Source organism: Balaenoptera ricei, chromosome 10 (genome assembly GCF_028023285.1).
Source record: "Balaenoptera ricei isolate mBalRic1 chromosome 10, mBalRic1.hap2, whole genome shotgun sequence".
Taxonomy (NCBI): Eukaryota; Metazoa; Chordata; class Mammalia; order Artiodactyla; family Balaenopteridae; genus Balaenoptera; species Balaenoptera ricei.
In genome coordinates this window covers 8,643,643-8,664,097 of record NC_082648.1, presented here as the reverse complement: position 1 = coordinate 8,664,097, position 20,455 = coordinate 8,643,643, and the positions used below count along the sequence as shown (strand labels likewise).

Sequence of the window (20,455 nt, the reverse complement as noted above, 5' to 3'; positions counted from 1 at the left end):
ATACTTAATAATGAAGTTTAAATTAAATTACATATTGTATGTATAAACTAGAAAAATGTTTTAGTTTAATTTTAGGTGTAAAAGGTAATTCGTATTCACATTTCATTTATAAAAGGCTTTTACATATTAAGTAGTGATTATTTCAATAAGAAAAAGAAATTATTTTTCACTCGTGTTGTTCAGAGGTGAGATTCTTTACTTGTCGTTTTCCTAAAATTTTAGAACCTACTATTTTACTCTTTGTAAGTCCTTCACTATAAAGAACTTTACTACATGATTTACATTATTGATACTAGATGCATTTCATTTTCTTTTACTTTTTAAAATACCCACACCAGGTTTTGTTAATATTCTTTGTCTTCCTCCCTCCCTCCCCTCCCTCCCTCCCTCTCCCCCTTTCTTTCTGTCTCTCTTTCTCCATTTCTTTCTTTCTTTCTTTTTTTCTTCTTGCAATTTGTGAAATTATTAACCTAGTAAACGTGGCTCTGTGAATTAAACACATGTTTAATGCCCTAGATCCCTGTCTTTTTCATGATACAGTGTCTTTATTTTAATGTTATATTTCATTACACATTAAGAATTAACTTATTTTAATAGTACATAGGATCTTGCTAAAGATATCTTGCCATAGAATAAATATAACTTTACTTATATTACAAAGTATAAAAATCATAACAAAGTAATACGAAACAAAAGTAACTTGATGTTGTACTTTAAAAAGGATATGAATGGAAATGGCAACTTAAATTTTAAACAATTATGATTCAAGTGGCAGAAAGGCCATGATACAGTGGCCTGAATTGTTTTTTCCCAGAGATGAGTGAATCTCATGATCATGCCAGTGAACTGGTAAAGCATGGTGCTTCTACACGACAGCAAAAGAGAACATGTACATCAGTCACAAGCAAATGTGGAGAAAACTGTAAGTTCTATACTCCATTTGTCTTCTCTCAGTGTACTGAAGTGAATCTTAGAAACTGTGATTAAACTGGTGATAAATGTTCAGTTTATTTTACCTTCATGAGGAAAGCAGAATGAGGTTAACTCTCATATACTATTCAAATATATAATAAAGTTTATCATGTTTAGGATCTTTTCATGCCCTAAAAATGATGAAATTATCATAATAATGAAGACAGTAGTTTCTAAGGTATTGTTGAACAACTAGCTTTAAGGAGGAGTAAAGAGAAATGGAAAACAGAAGAGAAAACAAATACCAAATTTCCTTCAGTTATGTTCTTAAACAGTATGGAGGAGATGACTTGATTGCTATTCCCAGAAATGTTTCTGGGTGGTGAAGAAGATGTGTTCTCTGTCCTTTACCAAACCAGAATATCATGAAAAATAAAGCCTGAAATAGCTTATACAAAAGGAAAAACAACAGACTACTCTCACCTATAAATTTTGATTAAATGTTAAAAAATAAATTATCAAATAGCATCATTTCACAATGATTAATAACAGGGATGAAACTGTGCTGTATGTAATAATCAAAGGGGAAAGATTGTATGATCGTATGCATAATGTTGAAAAGTTTTCAGATAAAAATCAATATGAATTCTTAATTAAAAATAATTTTTAAAACCTCTAAAATATAAGTACTTGCCTTTGATATATTTTTTTCAAAAGGTATCATTATGCTTATTGATAAATGGTAGCAGCATTTTCACTGTAGTTAGAAAAAGAAGAATTTTTATTATCATTACTGTTGAGTAATATTGATTGTTTTGCTGGTATTAGCCAACATGAATAAACCAGAAAAGGAAAAAAGTAAATGATATAAAATTAGAATTAAAAGACAAAATTAATATTATTTGAAGAAATATGTGATTTAAAATATCTTTTAAAACTTTACTCAAAATATTACAAACAATAAGGATATCTAATATGTGGACTTGATTGAAAATAACATATAAAAATCAATTGCCTTACTAACTACAAAAACAAGGAAAATGTGATGAAAGAAAAGTGTCATATTTATAAAACAAAATATCAGAAAAAAACAGAAGTAAACTTTTAAATTGAAAACCCTAGAAATAAATTTAATAATTTAAAGTTGTACTGATGAAAGTAAAATAAAACATGCATAATAGAAATAGAAACTATTCAAGGATAAAAGCCAACATTTTAAAGACGTCAATTATCTCTCTATATACATTTAATGTGATTCTATCGAAAGACCATTATATCATATTTTTAAAGTGATGAAATGGGAGATTGGGATTGACATATATACACTATTGATGCTATGTATAAAATACATAACTAATGAAAACCTACTGTTTAGCACAGGGAACTCTACTCAATGTTCTGTGGTGACCTAAATGGGAAGGAAATCCAAAAAAGAGGGGTTTTATGTATACGTATAGCTGATTCACTTTGCCGTACAGTGTAAACTAACACAATATGGTAAAGCAACTATACTCCTATTTAAAAAATAAATAAATAAAGTGGCAGGTTCTTGAAAAGCTGATTTGAAATTTCTTAAGGCACATATGAAGTGTAATGATAGGGAAAATCATCTGAAAAAGAAATGTAATATTATACTGTGGGCACTAACAAATACTCAAGCATATTAGAAAATTTTACATGTGGTTTAAGTGGAAAGACAGACTAAAAAAATATAGGAATAAATGCAAGTACAAATTGGAATGTACTGTATGCTAAAGGTAGTATTTCATATCAATGAGAACACATTGATTTATTGAGCAAATATGTTAGAAAAATTCAATGCCCACTTGGAAAATAATTTTTTTTATAAATTTGAGCTCCTACATCATTTATTACACACACACACTACCAAATAAACTAAGTACAAAAGGAAACCATATAATATTATGGAGGAACATGGGCATAACTTATTTTATAAACTCAGAATAATGAAGACATTTTTATTCATATCAGGAAAAGCATAAGCCATAAAGGAAAGTTTGATCAAGTCAACCATTACCCATTTTGGCACCCCAAAAGTACCATATGTAAAGTTAAAGCAGAAATGGAATCTGAGATGTGTATTTGAAAAACATATGGTATGAAGTGAACTAATATTTTTAACCTGAAAAGTAAGAAACAAACAAGCTATTTAATACAAACAAGAGCAGTCTCAGGGAAATAAAATAAAAACATTATTTTTCCACAGAAAAAAGATGTTTAATCTTATTCATAACAGGAAAAACAAAGTTAAAATTTTGAAAATAATACTGCTTATCTTATTTATACATTTTAAAAATGTGAGTAATATTTAGCATGGAAGAAAGTGTGAGGAAACAGGCTTTTAAATTTATTTTTGGTGCTACATAAATTGGTATACCTTCTTTGGACTAAAACTTTCAATCATTACAAAAATTAAAATGCATATGTCCTCTGATTTAGCAACTACCCTTTTGGGAATTTCTCCTAGGGAGCTACTCAAAAATATGCACAGATAAGTATGAAATGTTACTCATATTATTATATCTAATAGCAAAAACTAAGAAAATTTAAATATGCATTGGAAAAAAATAAAAATCTGCCAATAATTAGATTTTGTCCATATACTAATGAAACACAATGCAAGCAGCTATTTATAAAAATTTGACCACTTTATAAGACATGATATGGAATAATCACCAGGATATTTTCTTAATGTTTCCAGAATATTTTGTGTAGTTTCTTAAATATGTGTTTTTAAAAGAGAGTTGAAGGGAATTGTCCGTATTTCTTATTGTATCTGCATGGAAAATTGTAAATGTTTGTTTCTTCTTTTATTTTTTTTTGAATTTTATTTTATTTTATTTTTTTATACAGCAGGTTCTCATTAGTTATCTATTTTATACATATTAGTGTATATATGTCAATCCCAATATCGCATTTCATCACACCACCACCACCACCACCCCTGCTTTCCCCCCTTGGTGTCTATACGTTTGTTCTCTGCATTTGTGTCTCTATTTCTGTCTTGCAAACTGGTTCATCTGTACCATTTTTCTAGATTCCACATATATGCGTTAATATACAATGTTTGTTTTTCTCTTTCTGATTTACTTCACTCTGTATGACAGTCTCTAGGTCCATCCACGTCTCTACAAATGACCCAATTTCGTTCCTTTTTATGGCTGAGTAATATTCCATTGTATATATATATACCATTTCTTCTTTATCTATTCGTCTGCTGATGGGAATTTAGGTTGCTTCCATGTCCTGGCTACTGTAAATAGTGCTGCAGTGAACATTGGGGTGCATGTGTCTTTTTGAATTATGGTTTTCTCTGGGTATATGCCCAGTAGTGGGATTGCTGGGTCATATGGTAATTCTATTTTTAGTGTTTTAAGGAACCTCCATACTGTTCTCCATAGTGGCTGTATCAATTTACATTCCCACCAACAGTGCAAGAAGGTTCCCTTTTCTCCACACCCTCTCCAGCATTTATTGTTTGTAGATTTTTTGATGATGGCCATTCTAACCAGTGTGAGGTGATACCTCATTGTAGTTTTGATCTGCCGGAAAATTGTAAATTTTTAAAATGGTAACTGTGATTTATTCTAAAGGAAGACTAGGGAACTTGAAGAAAGGAATAGGAGGGGATAATACATTTTTATACCTTATTTTTTAATAATTTACAAAATATATGTTTTACCTTTGCTGAGAAAAATAATTATGGAAAAGCACTGATATCATGCCTCCCCCATTAAAAAAAAAAAGCCTCTAACATTTATATTAAACAGAAAGATACCAGAACCATTTATCCTTTTTCTCATTTTTCTCACTCTTTTTTTTCTTTGAAAGCATCTCCATTTTTTCTTGCCCAATCCATTGCTGTAGCTATGGGGATTCGTTTCATTGTAATGGTAGTGATATGCAGTGCCATGATCATAAATTGTAAGTGATAACAGAGAAGTGAGTAACAGCATTATTGATCTAATGATTGTAATGCGTTACTTTGATTAGTATTCAGAAGCACAGAAATATAAACTAGCAATATTGAGTGTATTTTCTTTATTGAGCTTATACTTTTGCTTAGGCTATCAGTTACTAACAATACAAACCCTTTCAATAGCTGTGATTATTTTAATAACATTATTCAACCAAGAAGCTCCAATTTCTTTGAAAGGTAAGTGAAAATTTTCTAATATTTTGAAGCACAAACTGCATGAATCTGGGTATAGGCATGTATCCAATGACATGAACAAGAAAGTGAATAAGAAAATGATTAATCCTTGTCCACAATTCACTGTAAATTTATTTATTTATTTATAATGAAGAAGTACTTGTAAAAAGTAGAGGACATAGTTTTGGCATCTCTCTTTATATAAATGTGTAGAGATATGTCATTGGGCAATATCATAATGAGTTAATTATCTGGAATTTTAGAGTCGGAATAAAAAAGGCATTTAACCTGTCTAGATAAAATCTGCTATAATGTTCAGACATTCAGAATTAATAACGTATTCTACCTTTCTAGAAAACTACTGTGGTCCATGTCCTAAAAACTGGATATATTATAGAAATAACTGCTACCAATTTTTTAATGAGAGCAAAAGCTCGTACCAGAGCCAAGCTTCTTGTATGTCTCAAAATTCCAGTCTCCTGAAGATATACAGCAGAGAGGAACAGGTTGAGTATTTGTTTTAATTCCCCTTTCTATGTTTAGTCCTAACATAAAAACAACTCAGTGGAATATGAACCTAAAACACGAGAGGCACTAAGAGTCAGATACACCAACCAAAAATCTTTCTGCATTAGAAATAAGAAAGCACAGAAATTGCAGGTATTTTGTATGTGGTGTTTAAGTTGGAATTATGCTAGCGTACAGAATGCAGCTTCCCCAAATGTGGGAAAAAATGATTAAATGATTATAGCCTGTACTTATGAAATTCTAAGGACTGATTTTATTTGTGGTTTCAAACAGGATTTCTTTAAATTGGTGAAGTTGTATCATTGGATGGGACTAGTACAAATTTCCACAAATGTTTCCTGGCAGTGGGAAGATGGTTCCATTCTCTCACCCAACCAGTAAGTTTCTGTACCAATTGGTCTCTATTTGTGGATTTGTCCCTAAACTATCTCTATGATCACTCCACTATCACATTTTCCTTCACACAATGCCAGGACATCCTCATATTCTGATCAGTTCTACAAAAAACTCTTAGAGACTAAATTTAGGAGATTGTGGAGCAGAGCATCCAATACAAATAATAATGAGTAACATTATGTTGATGGATATTTGGGTAGTTCCCAGTTGTTGACTATTACAAATAAAGCTACTTGCAATGAACATTTGTGTAGAAGTCTTTGTATGAACATAGACATTCCTTTCCCTTATTTAAATATCTAGGAGTAGAATGGTTGTATCTTATGATAGGTACATGTATAACTTTTTGAGAAAGTCTTGAGCTGTTATCCAAAGAGGTTGTGCAATTTTACATTCCCATTACAACGTGTGAGAGTTCTAGGTACTCTACATCCTGGTCAATGCTTATTAAAGTCAGTCTCTTAAATTTTAGTCTTTATAATAGATATGTAGTGGTATCTCATTGTGGTTTTAACTTGTGTTTTTCTAATAACTAATGATGTTGAGCATCTTTTTGTGCTTATTTACCATTTATTTTTTGATTTTCTATTTAGTTATTTCTACTATGATTTTTATTTACTATCTTCTTATTCAGGATGGACTTTTCTTTTTCTAATCTCTTATGGTAAAAGCTGATATATTGATTTGAAACCTTTCTTTTTTTCTAATAGAAGCATTCATGCTATTAATATTTGAGGTGATTTGGCAATATCCCCACATATTTTGAAATATTGTGTTTTCATTTTCATTCAGTTAAAAATAGTTTTTAAATTCCCTTTTGCATTAGTTTGATCTATTGATTATTCAGAAGTGTGTTATTTAGTTTCTAATATTTGGGAATTTTCCTGACGTCTTTCTATTATTGTTTTCTAATTTAGTTCCATTCTGATCACAGAACATACTTAGTATGACCTAAATCCTTTAAAATTTATTGAGATTAGTTTTATGGACAGACAATTGTCTCTCTTTGGAAATGTTCTGTATGCACTTTAACAGAATGTGTATTACATCGTTCTTGGGTAGAGTGTTCTATAATTTCAGTTAAGTCAAGTTGGTTGAGAGTGTTGCTCAAGTTCTCTGTATCCTTTCTGATTTTCTGTCTATTTGTTCTATCTATCATCGAGAGAGAGGTATTGAAACCTTAGACTTATAATTATGGATTAATGTATTCTGCTTCCAGTTCAAACAGTTTTTACCTAATGGATTTTGAAGTTCTGTTATTAGGTGCAAAAATGTTTAGGATTGTTGCATACTTTCTATAAATTTATGACTCTATCATTATGCAACAAGTCCTGTCTCCTTAATGATATTTTGTGCTATGAAATTCTACTTTGTCTAGTATAAATATTTCCACTCCAATTGATTAGTGTTAGTATAGCATGTATTTTTGCATTCTTTTATTTTTAACCTATATGTATCTTTATATTAAAAGTGACTCTCTTGTAGACAGAGTGCAATTGGATTAACTTTTTTATCCAGTCTGACAATCTCTGCCTTTTTAAATGGGAAGTTTAAAACATTTACATTCAATGTGATTATTTAAATGTTTACTTTAAGCCTATTATCTTGCTATTTGTTTATTTGTTCAATTTACTATTAATTCCTGTTTTCCTCCTTTTCAGTCTTTTAAGAATATTCTAATTTATTATAAAATGTTATCTACTTATCTATTTTCTTTCTTACTAGGTATCGCTATTTGTTTTATTTTAAAGTTTTCTCTGAAGTTTATTACATTTATCTTTAGCTGATCAATTGCTATTATATCACTCATGTATAGTATAGGATTCTTGTAAAAGTATCTTTTCATTTCTCCCTTCCCAAACTTTGTACTATTTTTCTATCTTTATCAAGATATGGCTGACATATAATATTGTGTAAGTTTAAGGTATACAATGTGATGATTTGATACACATATATACCATGCAATGATTATCACAAAAAGGTTATTTAACACATCTATCACCTCACATGACTACAATATTTTTAAAACACTTAAGATTAACTCTCTTAGCAACTTTCAAGTATGTAATACAGTATTGTTAACTATAGTCACCATGCTGTATGTTAGATATATTATTAGATAATGTAGATATATTATATTTGTTTATTTAAGATCTTTCTTTTCTCTTAATGTAGGCCTTTATTGCTACAAAATCCCTTCTTAAAACTGCTTTTGCTGCATCCCATAATTTTTGGTATGCTGTTTCCATTTTCATTTGTCTCACACATTGTTTGATGTTCCTTTTGAATTCTTCTTTGACCCATTGTTTGTTCAGGAGCATGTTTAATTTCCCTGTATTTGTGAATTTTTCTTTTTCCTCCTGCTATTGATTTCTAGTTTCATGCCACTGTGGTCAGAAAATGTACTTGATATAATTTCAATCTTTTAAAATTTGTTAAGGCTTGCTTTGTGGCCCAGTATATGATCTATCCTGGAGAATGTTCCATGTGCCCTTGAGAAGAATATATATTCTGTTGCTTTTGGATGGAATGTTCTGTGTATGTCTTTTAGGTTCATTTGATGTATAGTATTATTCAGGTTTACTATTTCCTTATTGATTTTGTCTGGATGATTTATTCAGGGTTGAAAGCAGGATACAGAAGCCTTCTATTGTTATTTTATTGCTACCTTTTTATTCTTTCAGTTCTGTTAATATTTGTTTTACTTAGGTGCTCCAATATTGGATGCATATATATTTACAATATAGTAATTTTATCCTCTTGATTAATTGACCCTTTTATCACAACACAGTGACCTTCTTTGTCTCTTGTGACTGATTTTGACTTAAAGTCTCTTTTGTCTGATATAAGTATAGTCACTTCAGCTCTCTTTTGGTTACCATTTGCATGGAATGTCTTCTTTCATCAGTTCACTTTTTGCCTACGTGTGTCCTTAAAGCTAAAGTAAGTTCCTTACAGGCAACACATTGTTTTTTAAATCCATTCAGCCACTCTGTAATAGGTCTTTTTAATTCTCCCTCTCACTGGGCTTTAATAACTTTTCTTTATAACTGGATTTGAGAAATTTCTTTGTAATATGCTTTAGTTTAGATTTTTTTATATCCCTCCTGCTTGTGTTTTGTTGAAGCTCTTGGATCTATGAGTTTATAATTTTTGGCAAAATTAGAAAATTTACTGTTACTGTTTCTTCATATATTTTTCCTTTCCCATTTCTCTTTCCTCTACCTTAGATGCTACAATTACAGGTACATTAAGCCCATTGAAATTGTGATAAAGTTAACTGATGCTCTGCTCATTTATTTTCCTCTTTGTGTTTCATTTTGGATATTTTCTATCATCCTGAATTCAAGTTTACTAATCTTTCCGTCTGCAATGCCTAATATTTCCTCATTCTATAAAGTGTGTATTTTATCTCAGACTTTGAAGTTTTCATTTGCAGAAGTTTGATTTGGCTAATATCTCTTGAATCTCCCATGTATTTCCTTAACTTTTTGGATATATGGAATACAGTCATAGTAGTTGTTATAATGCCCTCATCTGCTCATTCTAACATCTGTGTTTGTTCTGAGTCAGTTTTGATTGCTGCATTTTCCTCCTTTTAATGGTCATATTATTTTATTTCTTGTTTACTTTTTAAAAAAATTCCAAATGCTATGTATTTTACCTTCTTTGGTGAGGCATATTTTTTACTTTAAAATATACACATGAACTTTTAATCTGGGGCATAGATAGGTTACTTGGAACCAGCGTGATGCTCAACCTACAGTTAATTATCCCCCGCTACTGAGGCAAGACCCTTCAAAGTAATCTACCCAAAGCCTTTTGAAATGTGAGGTTTTACAATTTGGTTGGTGAAAATGAGCATGATTTCAGACCTCATACAAGCACTAAGTACTTTTCCCTCTAAACTTTTAGATAGCTCCTTCTTTGTCCTTAGGTAGTTTTCTTATACATATGCATTGATCAATGCTCTGCTAATACTCAGGTGAGACCTTCTGAATACCCTCAGATTTGTTCAACTCTCTCATCTCAAGTACTATGTCCTGTGAACCACAGCTGTCTTGGTCTTTCTGAACTCTCAGATATCCTATGTATTCTGTTTCTATAGCTTGCTCTTTTAACCACTTGATTATACAGCTCAACTGTGTGTACCAGAACCAAGTGACAATATCCTTGTATTCATAGAGTTTATGAATATAGCCTTAATCCTTTTGATGAATGCTAGGTGAGCTCTCTAAAAAGGTCAGTTCCATCATTTGGAGGATCTGGCCTTTCACTACACTGTTTAGTAATTTTTCCATGCTGGCACAAAGATCAGGAATAAAACCTAGGTGGTTTGTCACTTCTGCTTTCCTCAAGTCTCATAATATCACAGATGAAACAAAAGTTCTCTAGACTATAAAATTTTCTAATTCTTTATTTCAAGTATATATTACTTGTTTGCATCTTTAATTTTTAACAAGCATAATAAAAACAATCCAGGTCCTGTGAAGGCGCTGGGGAGGTCGTAAAGGAAGAGCTGGCTGCTGCCGCCAAGAGGGTCCTGCTACAGCTCCTGAGTTTACCGCTACCTGAGGTCGGGACTGGTCTGAAGGCGGCAGGCGCCATCTGTGCCTTTTCAGCGGTTCCCTTCTGAAACTGCAGCCCTCAGCTGGCCCTGAAGACGGGTCCGCAGCTTCCACTGCTCAGGCCTCCGATAGTGTAAGGAATTTAAAGATGGAACTCCCATTGTAATCCATAGCACTTAAAATATGGATAATGACCTGTTCTACTAAGAAGATATCTTATGGAATTTAAAAAAGTGATTTAAGTGCATGACTAGAAGACTTTCTCATGAAGATCTTCTTCCAGAAGATATTTTTTTGAGACAGGCAATATACCTGTAACTGCTGTGTGGATGAAAGGCTCTTGGTGCTCCAGCCAGGCATCAGGGCTGTGCCTCTGAGGTGGGAGAGCCAACTTCAGGACACTGGTCCACAAGAGACCTACCAGCTCCACGTAACACCAAACGACAAAAATCTCTCAGAGATCTCCATCTCAACATCAAGACCCAGCTTCACTCAACGACCAGCAAGCTACAGGGCTGGACACCCTATGCCAAACAACTAGCAAGACAGGAACACAGCCCCATCCATTAGCAGGGAGGCTGCCTAAAATCATAAGGTCACAGACACCCCAAAACACACCACCAGACGTGGACGTGCCCACCAGAAAGACAAGATTCAACCTCATCCACCAGAACACAGGCAATAGTCCCCTCCACCAGGAAGCCTACACAACCCACTGAACCAACCTTACCCACTGGGGACAGATACCAAAAACAACGGGAACTACGAACCTGCAGCCTGTGAAAAGGAGACCCCAAACACAGTAAGATAAGCAAAATGAGACGACAGAAAAACACACAGCAGATGAAGGAGCAGGGTCAAAACACACCAGACCTAACAAATGAAGAGGAAATAGGTAGTCTACCTGAAAAAGAATTCAGAATAATGATAGTAAGGATGATCCAAAATCTTGGAAATAGAATAGACAAAATGCAAGAAACATTTAACAAGGACGTAGAAGAACTAAAGAGGAACCAAGCAACGATGAAAAACACAATAAATGAAATTAAAAATACTCTAGATGGGATCAATAGCAGAATAACTGAGGCAGAAGAAAGGATAAGTGACCTGGAAGATAAAATGGTGGAAATAACTACTGCAGAGCAGGATAAAGAGAAAAGAATGAAAAGAACTGAGGACAGTCTCAGAGACCTCTGGGACAACATTAAATGCACCAACATTCGAATTATAGGGGTCCCAGAAGAAGAAGAGAAAAAGAAAGGGACTGAGAAAATATTTGAAGAGATTATAGTTGAAAACTTCCCTAATATGGGAAAGGAAATAGTTAATCAAGTCCAGGAAGCACAGAGAGTCCCATACAGGATAAACCCAAGGAGAAACACACCAAGACACATATTAATCAAACTGTCAAAAATTAAATATAAAGAAAACATATTAAAAGCAGCAAGGGAAAAACAACAAATAACACACAAGGGAATCCCCATAAGGTTAACATCTGATCTTTCAGCAGAAACTCTGCAAGCCAGAAGGGAGTGGCAGGATATACTTAAAGTGATGAAGGAGAAAAACCTACAACCAAGGTTACTCTACCCAGCAAGGATCTCATTCAGATTTGATGGAGAAATTAAAACCTTTACAGACAAGCAAAAGCTGAGAGAGTTCAGCACCACCAAACCAGCTTTACAACAAATGCTAAAGGAACTTCTCTAGGCAAGAAACACAAGAGAAGGAAAACACCTACAATAACAAACCCAAAACATTTAAGAAAATGGGAATGGGAACATACATATCGATAATTACCTTGAATGTAAATGGATTAAATGCTCCCACCAAAAGACACAGACTGGCTGAATGGATACAAAAACAAGACCCATATATATGCTGTCTACAAGAGACCCACTTCAGACCTAGAGACACATACAGACTGAAAGTGAGGGGATGGAAAAAGATATTCCATGCAAATGGAAATCAAAAGAAAGCTGGAGTAGCAATTCTCATATCAGACAAAATAGACTTTAAAATAAAGAATATTATAAGAGACAAAGAAGGACACTATATAATGATCAAGGGATTGATCCAAGAGGAAGGTATAACAATTGTAAATATTTATGCACCCAACATAGGAGCACCTCAATACATAAGACAAATACTAACAGCCATAAAAGGGGAAATTGACAGCAACACAATCATAGTAGGGGACTTTAACACCCCACTTTCATCAATGGACAGATCATCCAAAATGAAAATAAATAAGGAAACACAAGCTTTAAATGATACATTAAACAAGATGGACTTAATTGATATTTATAGGACATTCCACCCAAAAACAACAGAATACACATTTTTCTCAAGTGCGCATGGAACATTCTCCAGGATAGATCATATCTTGGGTCACAAATCAAGCCTTGGTAAATTTAAGAAAATTGAAATCGTATCAAGTATCTATTCCGACCACAACGCTATGAGACTAGATATCAATTACAGGAAAAGATCTGTAAAAAATACAAACACATGGAGGCTACACAATACACTACTTAATAATGAAGTGATCACTGAAGAAATCAAAGGGGAAATCAAAAAATACCTAGAAACAAATGACAATGGAGATTCGACGACCCAAAACCTATGGGACGCAGCAAAAGCAGTGCTAAGAGGGAAGTTTATAGCAATACAAGCCTACCTCAAGAAACAGGAAACATCTCGAATAAACAACCTAACCTTGCACCTAAAGCAATTAGAGAAAGAAGAACAAAAAACCCCCAAAGCTAGCAGAAGGAAAGAAATCATAAAGATCAGGTCAGAAATAAATGAAAAAGAAATGAAGGAAACAATAGCAAAAATCAATAAAACTAAAAGCTGGTTCTTTGAGAAGATAAACAAAATTGATAAACCATTAGCCAGACTCATCAAGAGAAAAAGGGAGAAGACTCAAATCAATAGAATTAGAAATGAAAAAGGAGAAGTAACCACTGACACTGCAGAAATACAAAAGATCATGAGAGATTACTACAAGCAACTCTACGCCAATAAAATGGACAACCTGGAAGAAATGGACAGATTCTTAGAAATGCACAAACTGCCGAGACTGAACCAGGAAGAAATAGAAAATATGAACAGACCAATCACAAGCACTGAAATTGAAACTGTGATTAAAAACCTTCCAACAAACAAAAGCCCAGGACCAGACGGCTTCACAGGTGAGTTCTATCAAACATTTAGAGAAGAGCTAACACCTATCCTTCTCAAACTCTTCCAAAATATTGCAGAGGGAGGAACACTCCCAAACTCATTCTACGAGGCCACCATCACCCTGATACCAAAACCAGACAAAGATGTCACAAAGAAAGAAAACTACAGGCCAATATCACTGATGAACATAGATGCAAAAATCCTCAACAAAATACTCGCAAACAGAATCCAACAGCACATTAAAAGGATCATACACCATGATCAAGTGGGGTTTATCCCAGGAATGCAAGGATTCTTCAATATACGTAAATCAATCAATGTGATACACCATATTAACAAATTGAAGGAGAAAAACCATATGATCATCTCAATAGATGCAGAGAAAGCTTTCGACAAAATTCAACACCCATTTATGATAAAAGTCCTGCAGAAAGTAGGCATAGAGGGAACTTTCCTCAACATAATAAAGGCCATATATGACAAACCCACAGCCAACATTGTCCTCAATGGTGAAAAACTGAAACCATTTCCACTAAGATCAGGAACAAGACAAGGTTGCCCACTCTCACCACTATTATTCAACATAGTTTTGGAAGTGTTAGCCACAGCAATCAGAGAAGACAAAGAAATAAAAGGAATCCAAATCGGAAAAGAAGAAGTAAAGCTGTCACTGTTTGCAGATGACATGATACTATACATAGAGAATCCTAAAGAGGCTACCAGAAAACTCCTAGAGCTAATCAATGAATTTGGTAAAGTAGCAGGATACAAAATTAATGCACAGAAATCTCTTGCATTTCTATACACTAATGACGAAAAATCTGAAAGTGAAATTAAGAAAACACTCCCGTTTACCATTGCAACAAAAAGAATAAAATATCTAGGAATAAACCTACCTAAGGAGACAAAAGACCTGTATGCAGAAAATTATAAGACACTGATGAAAGAAATTAAAGATGATACAAATAGATGGAAAGATATACCATGTTCCTGGATTGGAAGAATCAACATTGTGAAAATGACTCTACTACCCAAAGCAATCTACAGATTCAATGCAATCCCTATCAAACTACCACTGGCATTTTTCACAGAACTAGAACAAAAAATTTCACAATTTGTATGGAAACACAAAAGACCCCGAATAGCCAAAGCAATCTTGAGAATGAAAAATGGAGCTGGGGGAATCAGGCTCCCTGACTTCAGACTATATTACAAAGCTACAGTAATCAAGACAGTTTGGTACTGGCACAAAAACAGAAATATAGATCAATGGAACAGGATAGAAAGCCCAGAGATAAACCCACGCACATATGGTCACCTTATCTTTGATAAAGGAGGCAAGCATATACAGTGGAGGAAAGACAGCCTCTTCAATAAGTGGTGCTGGGAAAATTGGACAGATACATGTAAAAGTATGAAATTAGAACACTCCCTGACACCATGCACAAAAATAAACTCAAAATGGATTAAAGACCTAAGTGTAAGACCAGACACTATCAAACTCTTAGAGGAAAACATAGGCAGAACATTCTATGACATACATCACAGCAAGATTCTTTTTGACCCAGCTCCCAGAGAAATGGAAATAAGAACACAAATAAACAAATGGGACCTAATGAAACTTAAAAGCTTTTGCACAGCAAAGGAAACCATAAACAAGACGAAAAGACAACCATCAGAATGGGAGACAATATTTGCAAATGAAGCAACTGACAAAGGATTAATCTCCAAGATTTACAAGCAGCTCATGCAGCTCAATAACAAAAAAACGAACAACCCAATCCAAAAATGGGCAGAAGACCTAAATAGACATTTCTCCAAAGAAGATATACAGATGGCCAACAGACACATGAAAGAATGCTCAACATCATTAATCATTAGAGAAATGCAAATCAAAACTACAATGAGATATCATCTCACACCAGTCAGAATGGCCATCATCAAAAAATCTAGAAACAATAAATGCTGGAGAGGGTGTGGAGGAAAGGGAACTCTCTTGCACTGTTGGTGGGAATGTAAATTGATACAGCCACTATGGAGAACAGTATGGAGGTTCCTTAAAAAACTACAAATAGAACTACCATACGATCCAGCAATCCCACTACTGGGCATATACCCTGAGAAAACCATAGGTCAAAAAGAGTCTTGTACCAAAATGTTCATTGCAGCTCTATTTACAATAGCCAGGACATGGAAGCAACCTAAATGTCCATCGACAGATGAATGGATAAAGAAGATGTGGCACATATATACAATGGAATATTACTCAGCCATAAAAAGAAATGAAATGGAGGTATTTGTAATGAGGTGGATGGAGTTAGAGTCTGTCATACAGAGTGAAGAAAGTCAGAAAGAGAAAAACAAATACAGTATGCTAACACATATATACGGAATCTAAGGGGAAAAAAAGCCATGAAGAACCTAGTGGCAAGACGGGAATAAAGACACAGACCTACTAGAGAATGGACTTGAGGATATGGGGAGGGGGTGGGGTGAGATGTGACAGGGTGAGAGAGTGTCATGGACATATATACACTACCAAATGTAAAATAGGTAGCTAGTGGGAAGCAGCCGCATAGCACAGGGAGATCAGCTCGGTGCTTTGTGACCACCTAGAGGGGTGGGATGGGGAGGGTGGGAGGGAGGGAGATGCAAGAGGGAAGAGATATGGGAACATATTGTATATGTATAACTGATTCACTTTGTTATAAAGCAGAAGCTAACACACCATTGTAAGGCAATTATACTTCAATAAAGATGTTTAAAAAAAAAAAAAAAAAAAAAAAAAAACAATCCAAAGAACATCCATATTAGCATCAAGTTAATTAGGAGCTTTCTATCTGTCAGTTTTAAGCGTTTTATATATATCATCTCACAAAGTACTCTTAAAAACCTTATATAACAGGTAATATTTTTAATCTTATTTTTCCGGTAAGGAACCGAGTCTAGGAGTGTATAATAATTCATCTAAGCTGTAAAGTGAGTAGTAGCTGCATTAGGGATTCAAACATATATCTTTCTGACTCCACAGCCAGAAATATTAAATTACTAAAAAAAAAAAAACCCTTCTTTTCACTGATTTTAAAGTTTACTTTGCACTCTAATGGTTAGTTGACAGTAATCAATGAACAACATTTTACTTTCATGGGTTCCTTTCAAGTAACAGGGACTTGTATTCATTATTACATTGTAACAGGGACTACCTACCCTCCTATTTCATTATATACTTGGAACTTGAAGGTACTGGTACACCTTAGAATTGATCTGGGGTGGTCTCACTTCTGTGTTACTCAAGTTTTACTTTTGAAAAAAAAGAGTTTATTCTCTGGAAATACTAAGATTTTGTATCACCCCATCTCAATATTTTTCAGTCTGCAGTGCAAAATTTTGTTTTTGCTAGAAGCAAAACAACTAGCATACTAAATTTCTGTTTCTGCATGTAATTAATATTTGTTGAGTGTGACTCAATTTCCAGGAACTGTGCAGAAATTACTACAGAGATGATTAGGACATAACTCCTTCAAGAGCTTCACACTTCAGTCAGAGATATAGTTATAAATAAATAAAGTATAATCCAGTGTAATCAGTACCCTGGTGAAATGTGATGAGAGTAGTATGGGAAAAACAAACACAGAAATTGAAGAAACATATGAGAAAAGTGAGACTAAAAAAAATGAGGCTTTAATGTACATAGGTTGAGACCAACTAAGAGGAGTTACTAAAAATCTCTTGATTGTTTTTCCTACAGTGGCTAGTTTTTGCTGTATCAAGAGAGTTCATTCTCTTGTCCTTTTAAATACATATACTATCAAACCATGATACTTTTTTTTTTTTTTTTAACATCCCAAGGACACACCTTAGTTTTTTTTTTTTTAAAGAAATTCACGTTATTTATTTATTTATTTATTTATGACTGTGCTGAGTCTTCGTTTCTGTGTGAGGGCTTTCTCTAGTTGCGGCAAGTGGGGACCACTCTTCATCGCGGTGCGCGGGCCTCTCACCATCGCGGCCTCTCTTGTTGCGGAGCACAGGCTCCAGACGCGCAGGCTCAGTAATTGTGGCTCACGGGCCCAGTTGCTCCGTGGCATGTGGGATCCTCCCAGACCAGGGCTCGAACCCGTGTCCCCTGCATTAGCAGGCAGATTCTCAACCACTGCGCCACCAGGGAAGCCCTATTTTTATATTTTTACCAAGTAAAATTGCATATATCTGAAGAAGATTATTTTTGCACAAAATGTGACGTCTGCTGACTTCTAAATTGAATTCTGAATTCACTTCTAATCTATTTGTTTTAATTTTTTTAACTTTCATTTTGACTCACATACATAGATGAAGCGATTTCAGACTTTTTAAAATGACTAATTTCTAATGTATAATAAAATAGTGGCACATAATTTATAATAGAATGAAATTTTTACTGTTATTATCTGAGTTGGCTATATTTTGCATATCTATGAATTAATAAAGGCCAGGCATGGTCCCCAAATCTCCTGAAATGATATTATTTCAGTACCTATATTTAAATATTATTTCATTTTTGTATTTTTGCATTAGTAAAGTTGTGCATATAATTTGTCCTTTTCTCTAATCTAGACTAGCAATGGTTGAAATGCAGAACGGAAACTGTGCAGTCTATGGCTCAAGTTTTAAAGCTTATACAGAAAACTGCTTAACTCCAAACACATATATCTGCATACAGAGGATTGTGTAAAAGCTTATAATTTATAAAATGTGATGTATTCAAAGACACAAAAGCCATTCTCTGAGTGTTCTCCTTGAAGAAAACTTCCAGAAGAAAATTCTACCAATAGTTATTGAATTATTTTTCCATGTACAACATATCATAAAAATTTCCTTGCAGGGAATAAAGACCAACAATTGAAGAATTTATCTTTTATAACAAAGTTTTGGGTTTTTTAAAAAATTAAGTTATGAACAGATTAATTTTTAAATTTAATAAACTGTTGATAATACCCAGTGTTGAGCTAAATTTTAAACTATAATTTTATTAAGTATGCACAAGTATTAAACTAATAACGCTTTTAGATCCTTTCAAACTTGAAACTTTTAAAAATTAAATAAAATTAAGGAACCTCCATACTGTTCTCCATAGTGGCTGCACCAATTTACATTCCCACCAACAGTGTAGGAGGACTCCCTTTACAGCATTTATTGTTTGTGGATTTTTTGAGGATGGCCATTCTGACTGGTGTGAGGTGATATCTCATTGTAGTTTTGAGTTGCATTTCTCTAATAATTAGTGATGTTGAACATCTTTTCCTGTGCCTCTTGGCCATCTGTATGTATTCTTTGGAGAAATGTCTATTTAGATCTTCTGCCCATTTTTTGAGTGGCTTGTTTTAATGATATCAAGCCGCATGAGCTCTTTGTAAATTTTGGAGACTAACCCCTTGTTGGTCACATCATTTGCAAATATTTTCTCCCATTCTGTGGGTTGTCTTTTCATTTTGTTTATGGTTTTCTTTGCTGTGCAAAAGCTTTTGAGTTTAATTAGGTCCCATTTGTTTATTTTTGTTTTATTTTCATTACTCTGGGAGACGGATCAAAAAAGATATTACTGCGATTTATGTCAGAGAGTGTTCTGTGTTGTTTTCCTCTAAGAGTTTTATGGTGTCCAGTCTCACATTTAAGTCTTTAATCCATTTTGAGTTTATTTTTGTATATGGTGTTAAAGAATGTTCTAATTTCATTTTTTTACATGTAGCTGATAGAGCTACCATATGATCCTACAATCCCACTCCTGGGCATATTTCCAGAGAAAAACATGGTCCGAAAGGATGCATGCACCCCAATGTCCATTGCAGCACTGTTTACAATAGCCAAGACATGAAAGCAACCTAAATGTCCATTGACAGAGGAATGGATAAAAAAGTTGTGGTACATATATATATACAATGCAGTATTACTCGGCCATTAAAAAGAATGAACTAATCCCATTTACAGCAACATGAGTAGACCTAGAGATTACCATACTGAATGAAGTAAGTCAGATAGAGAAAGAGAAATGTCGTATGACAGTGCTTATATGTGGAATCTAAAAAAAATGATACAGATGAACTTATTTGCAAAACAGAAACAGACTCACAGACTTTGAGAGCAAACTTATGGATATCGGCAGGGGAGGGATAGTTAGGGGTTTGGGATTGTCATGTACACACTGCTATATTTAAAATAAATAGCCAATAAGGACCTACGGTTTAAAAAAAATGGAGAGGGGACAAGAGAATGATATAGATGAGATGAGATTGGCCATGTGTTGATAATTCTTGAAGCTAATTGATGGATTCACGGGGATTTATTACACTACTCCTTCCAGTTTTGTGCATGTTTGAAATTTTCCATAATAAAAATGTTCTAAAAAATTAAATAAAATTAAAGCTTGGTGGAGGGTATATGAGATTTCATTAAATTTTCTATACTTGGAATTTTCAAAATGAAAGTTGAAAAATCAACAAATACACCCTCCAATCTTCAAAATTCCTCTACAAATTTAATATTGCCCATGACATGTTTGGCAGAAATTGAATTACTCCTTGCAATAAGAATATGGCACTGATTGCTACAAAACTTAGAAAATAAATAGTTGAATTTGAAGGGGACTTACAAGGCTTCTAGGAAAAGAATGGCCACTGGGTTGAAACCTGTAGAATGACTAGAAATTGTCTGG

The 20,455-nt window shown here is 33.7% G+C and overlaps 1 protein-coding gene across 1 annotated transcript; it reads left to right on the top strand.

Moving 5' to 3' along the window:
* Positions 1–816: 816 nt before the first annotated feature.
* Positions 817–18,478, top strand: KLRK1 (killer cell lectin like receptor K1). The gene is made up of 6 exons (XM_059934481.1): positions 817–922; positions 4,765–4,857; positions 5,036–5,089; positions 5,441–5,592; positions 5,888–5,991; positions 18,361–18,478. Exons 1-6 carry the CDS (start codon positions 817–819, stop codon positions 18,476–18,478), a joined length of 627 nt encoding a protein of 208 aa, XP_059790464.1.
* Positions 18,479–20,455: the final 1,977 nt, after the last annotated feature.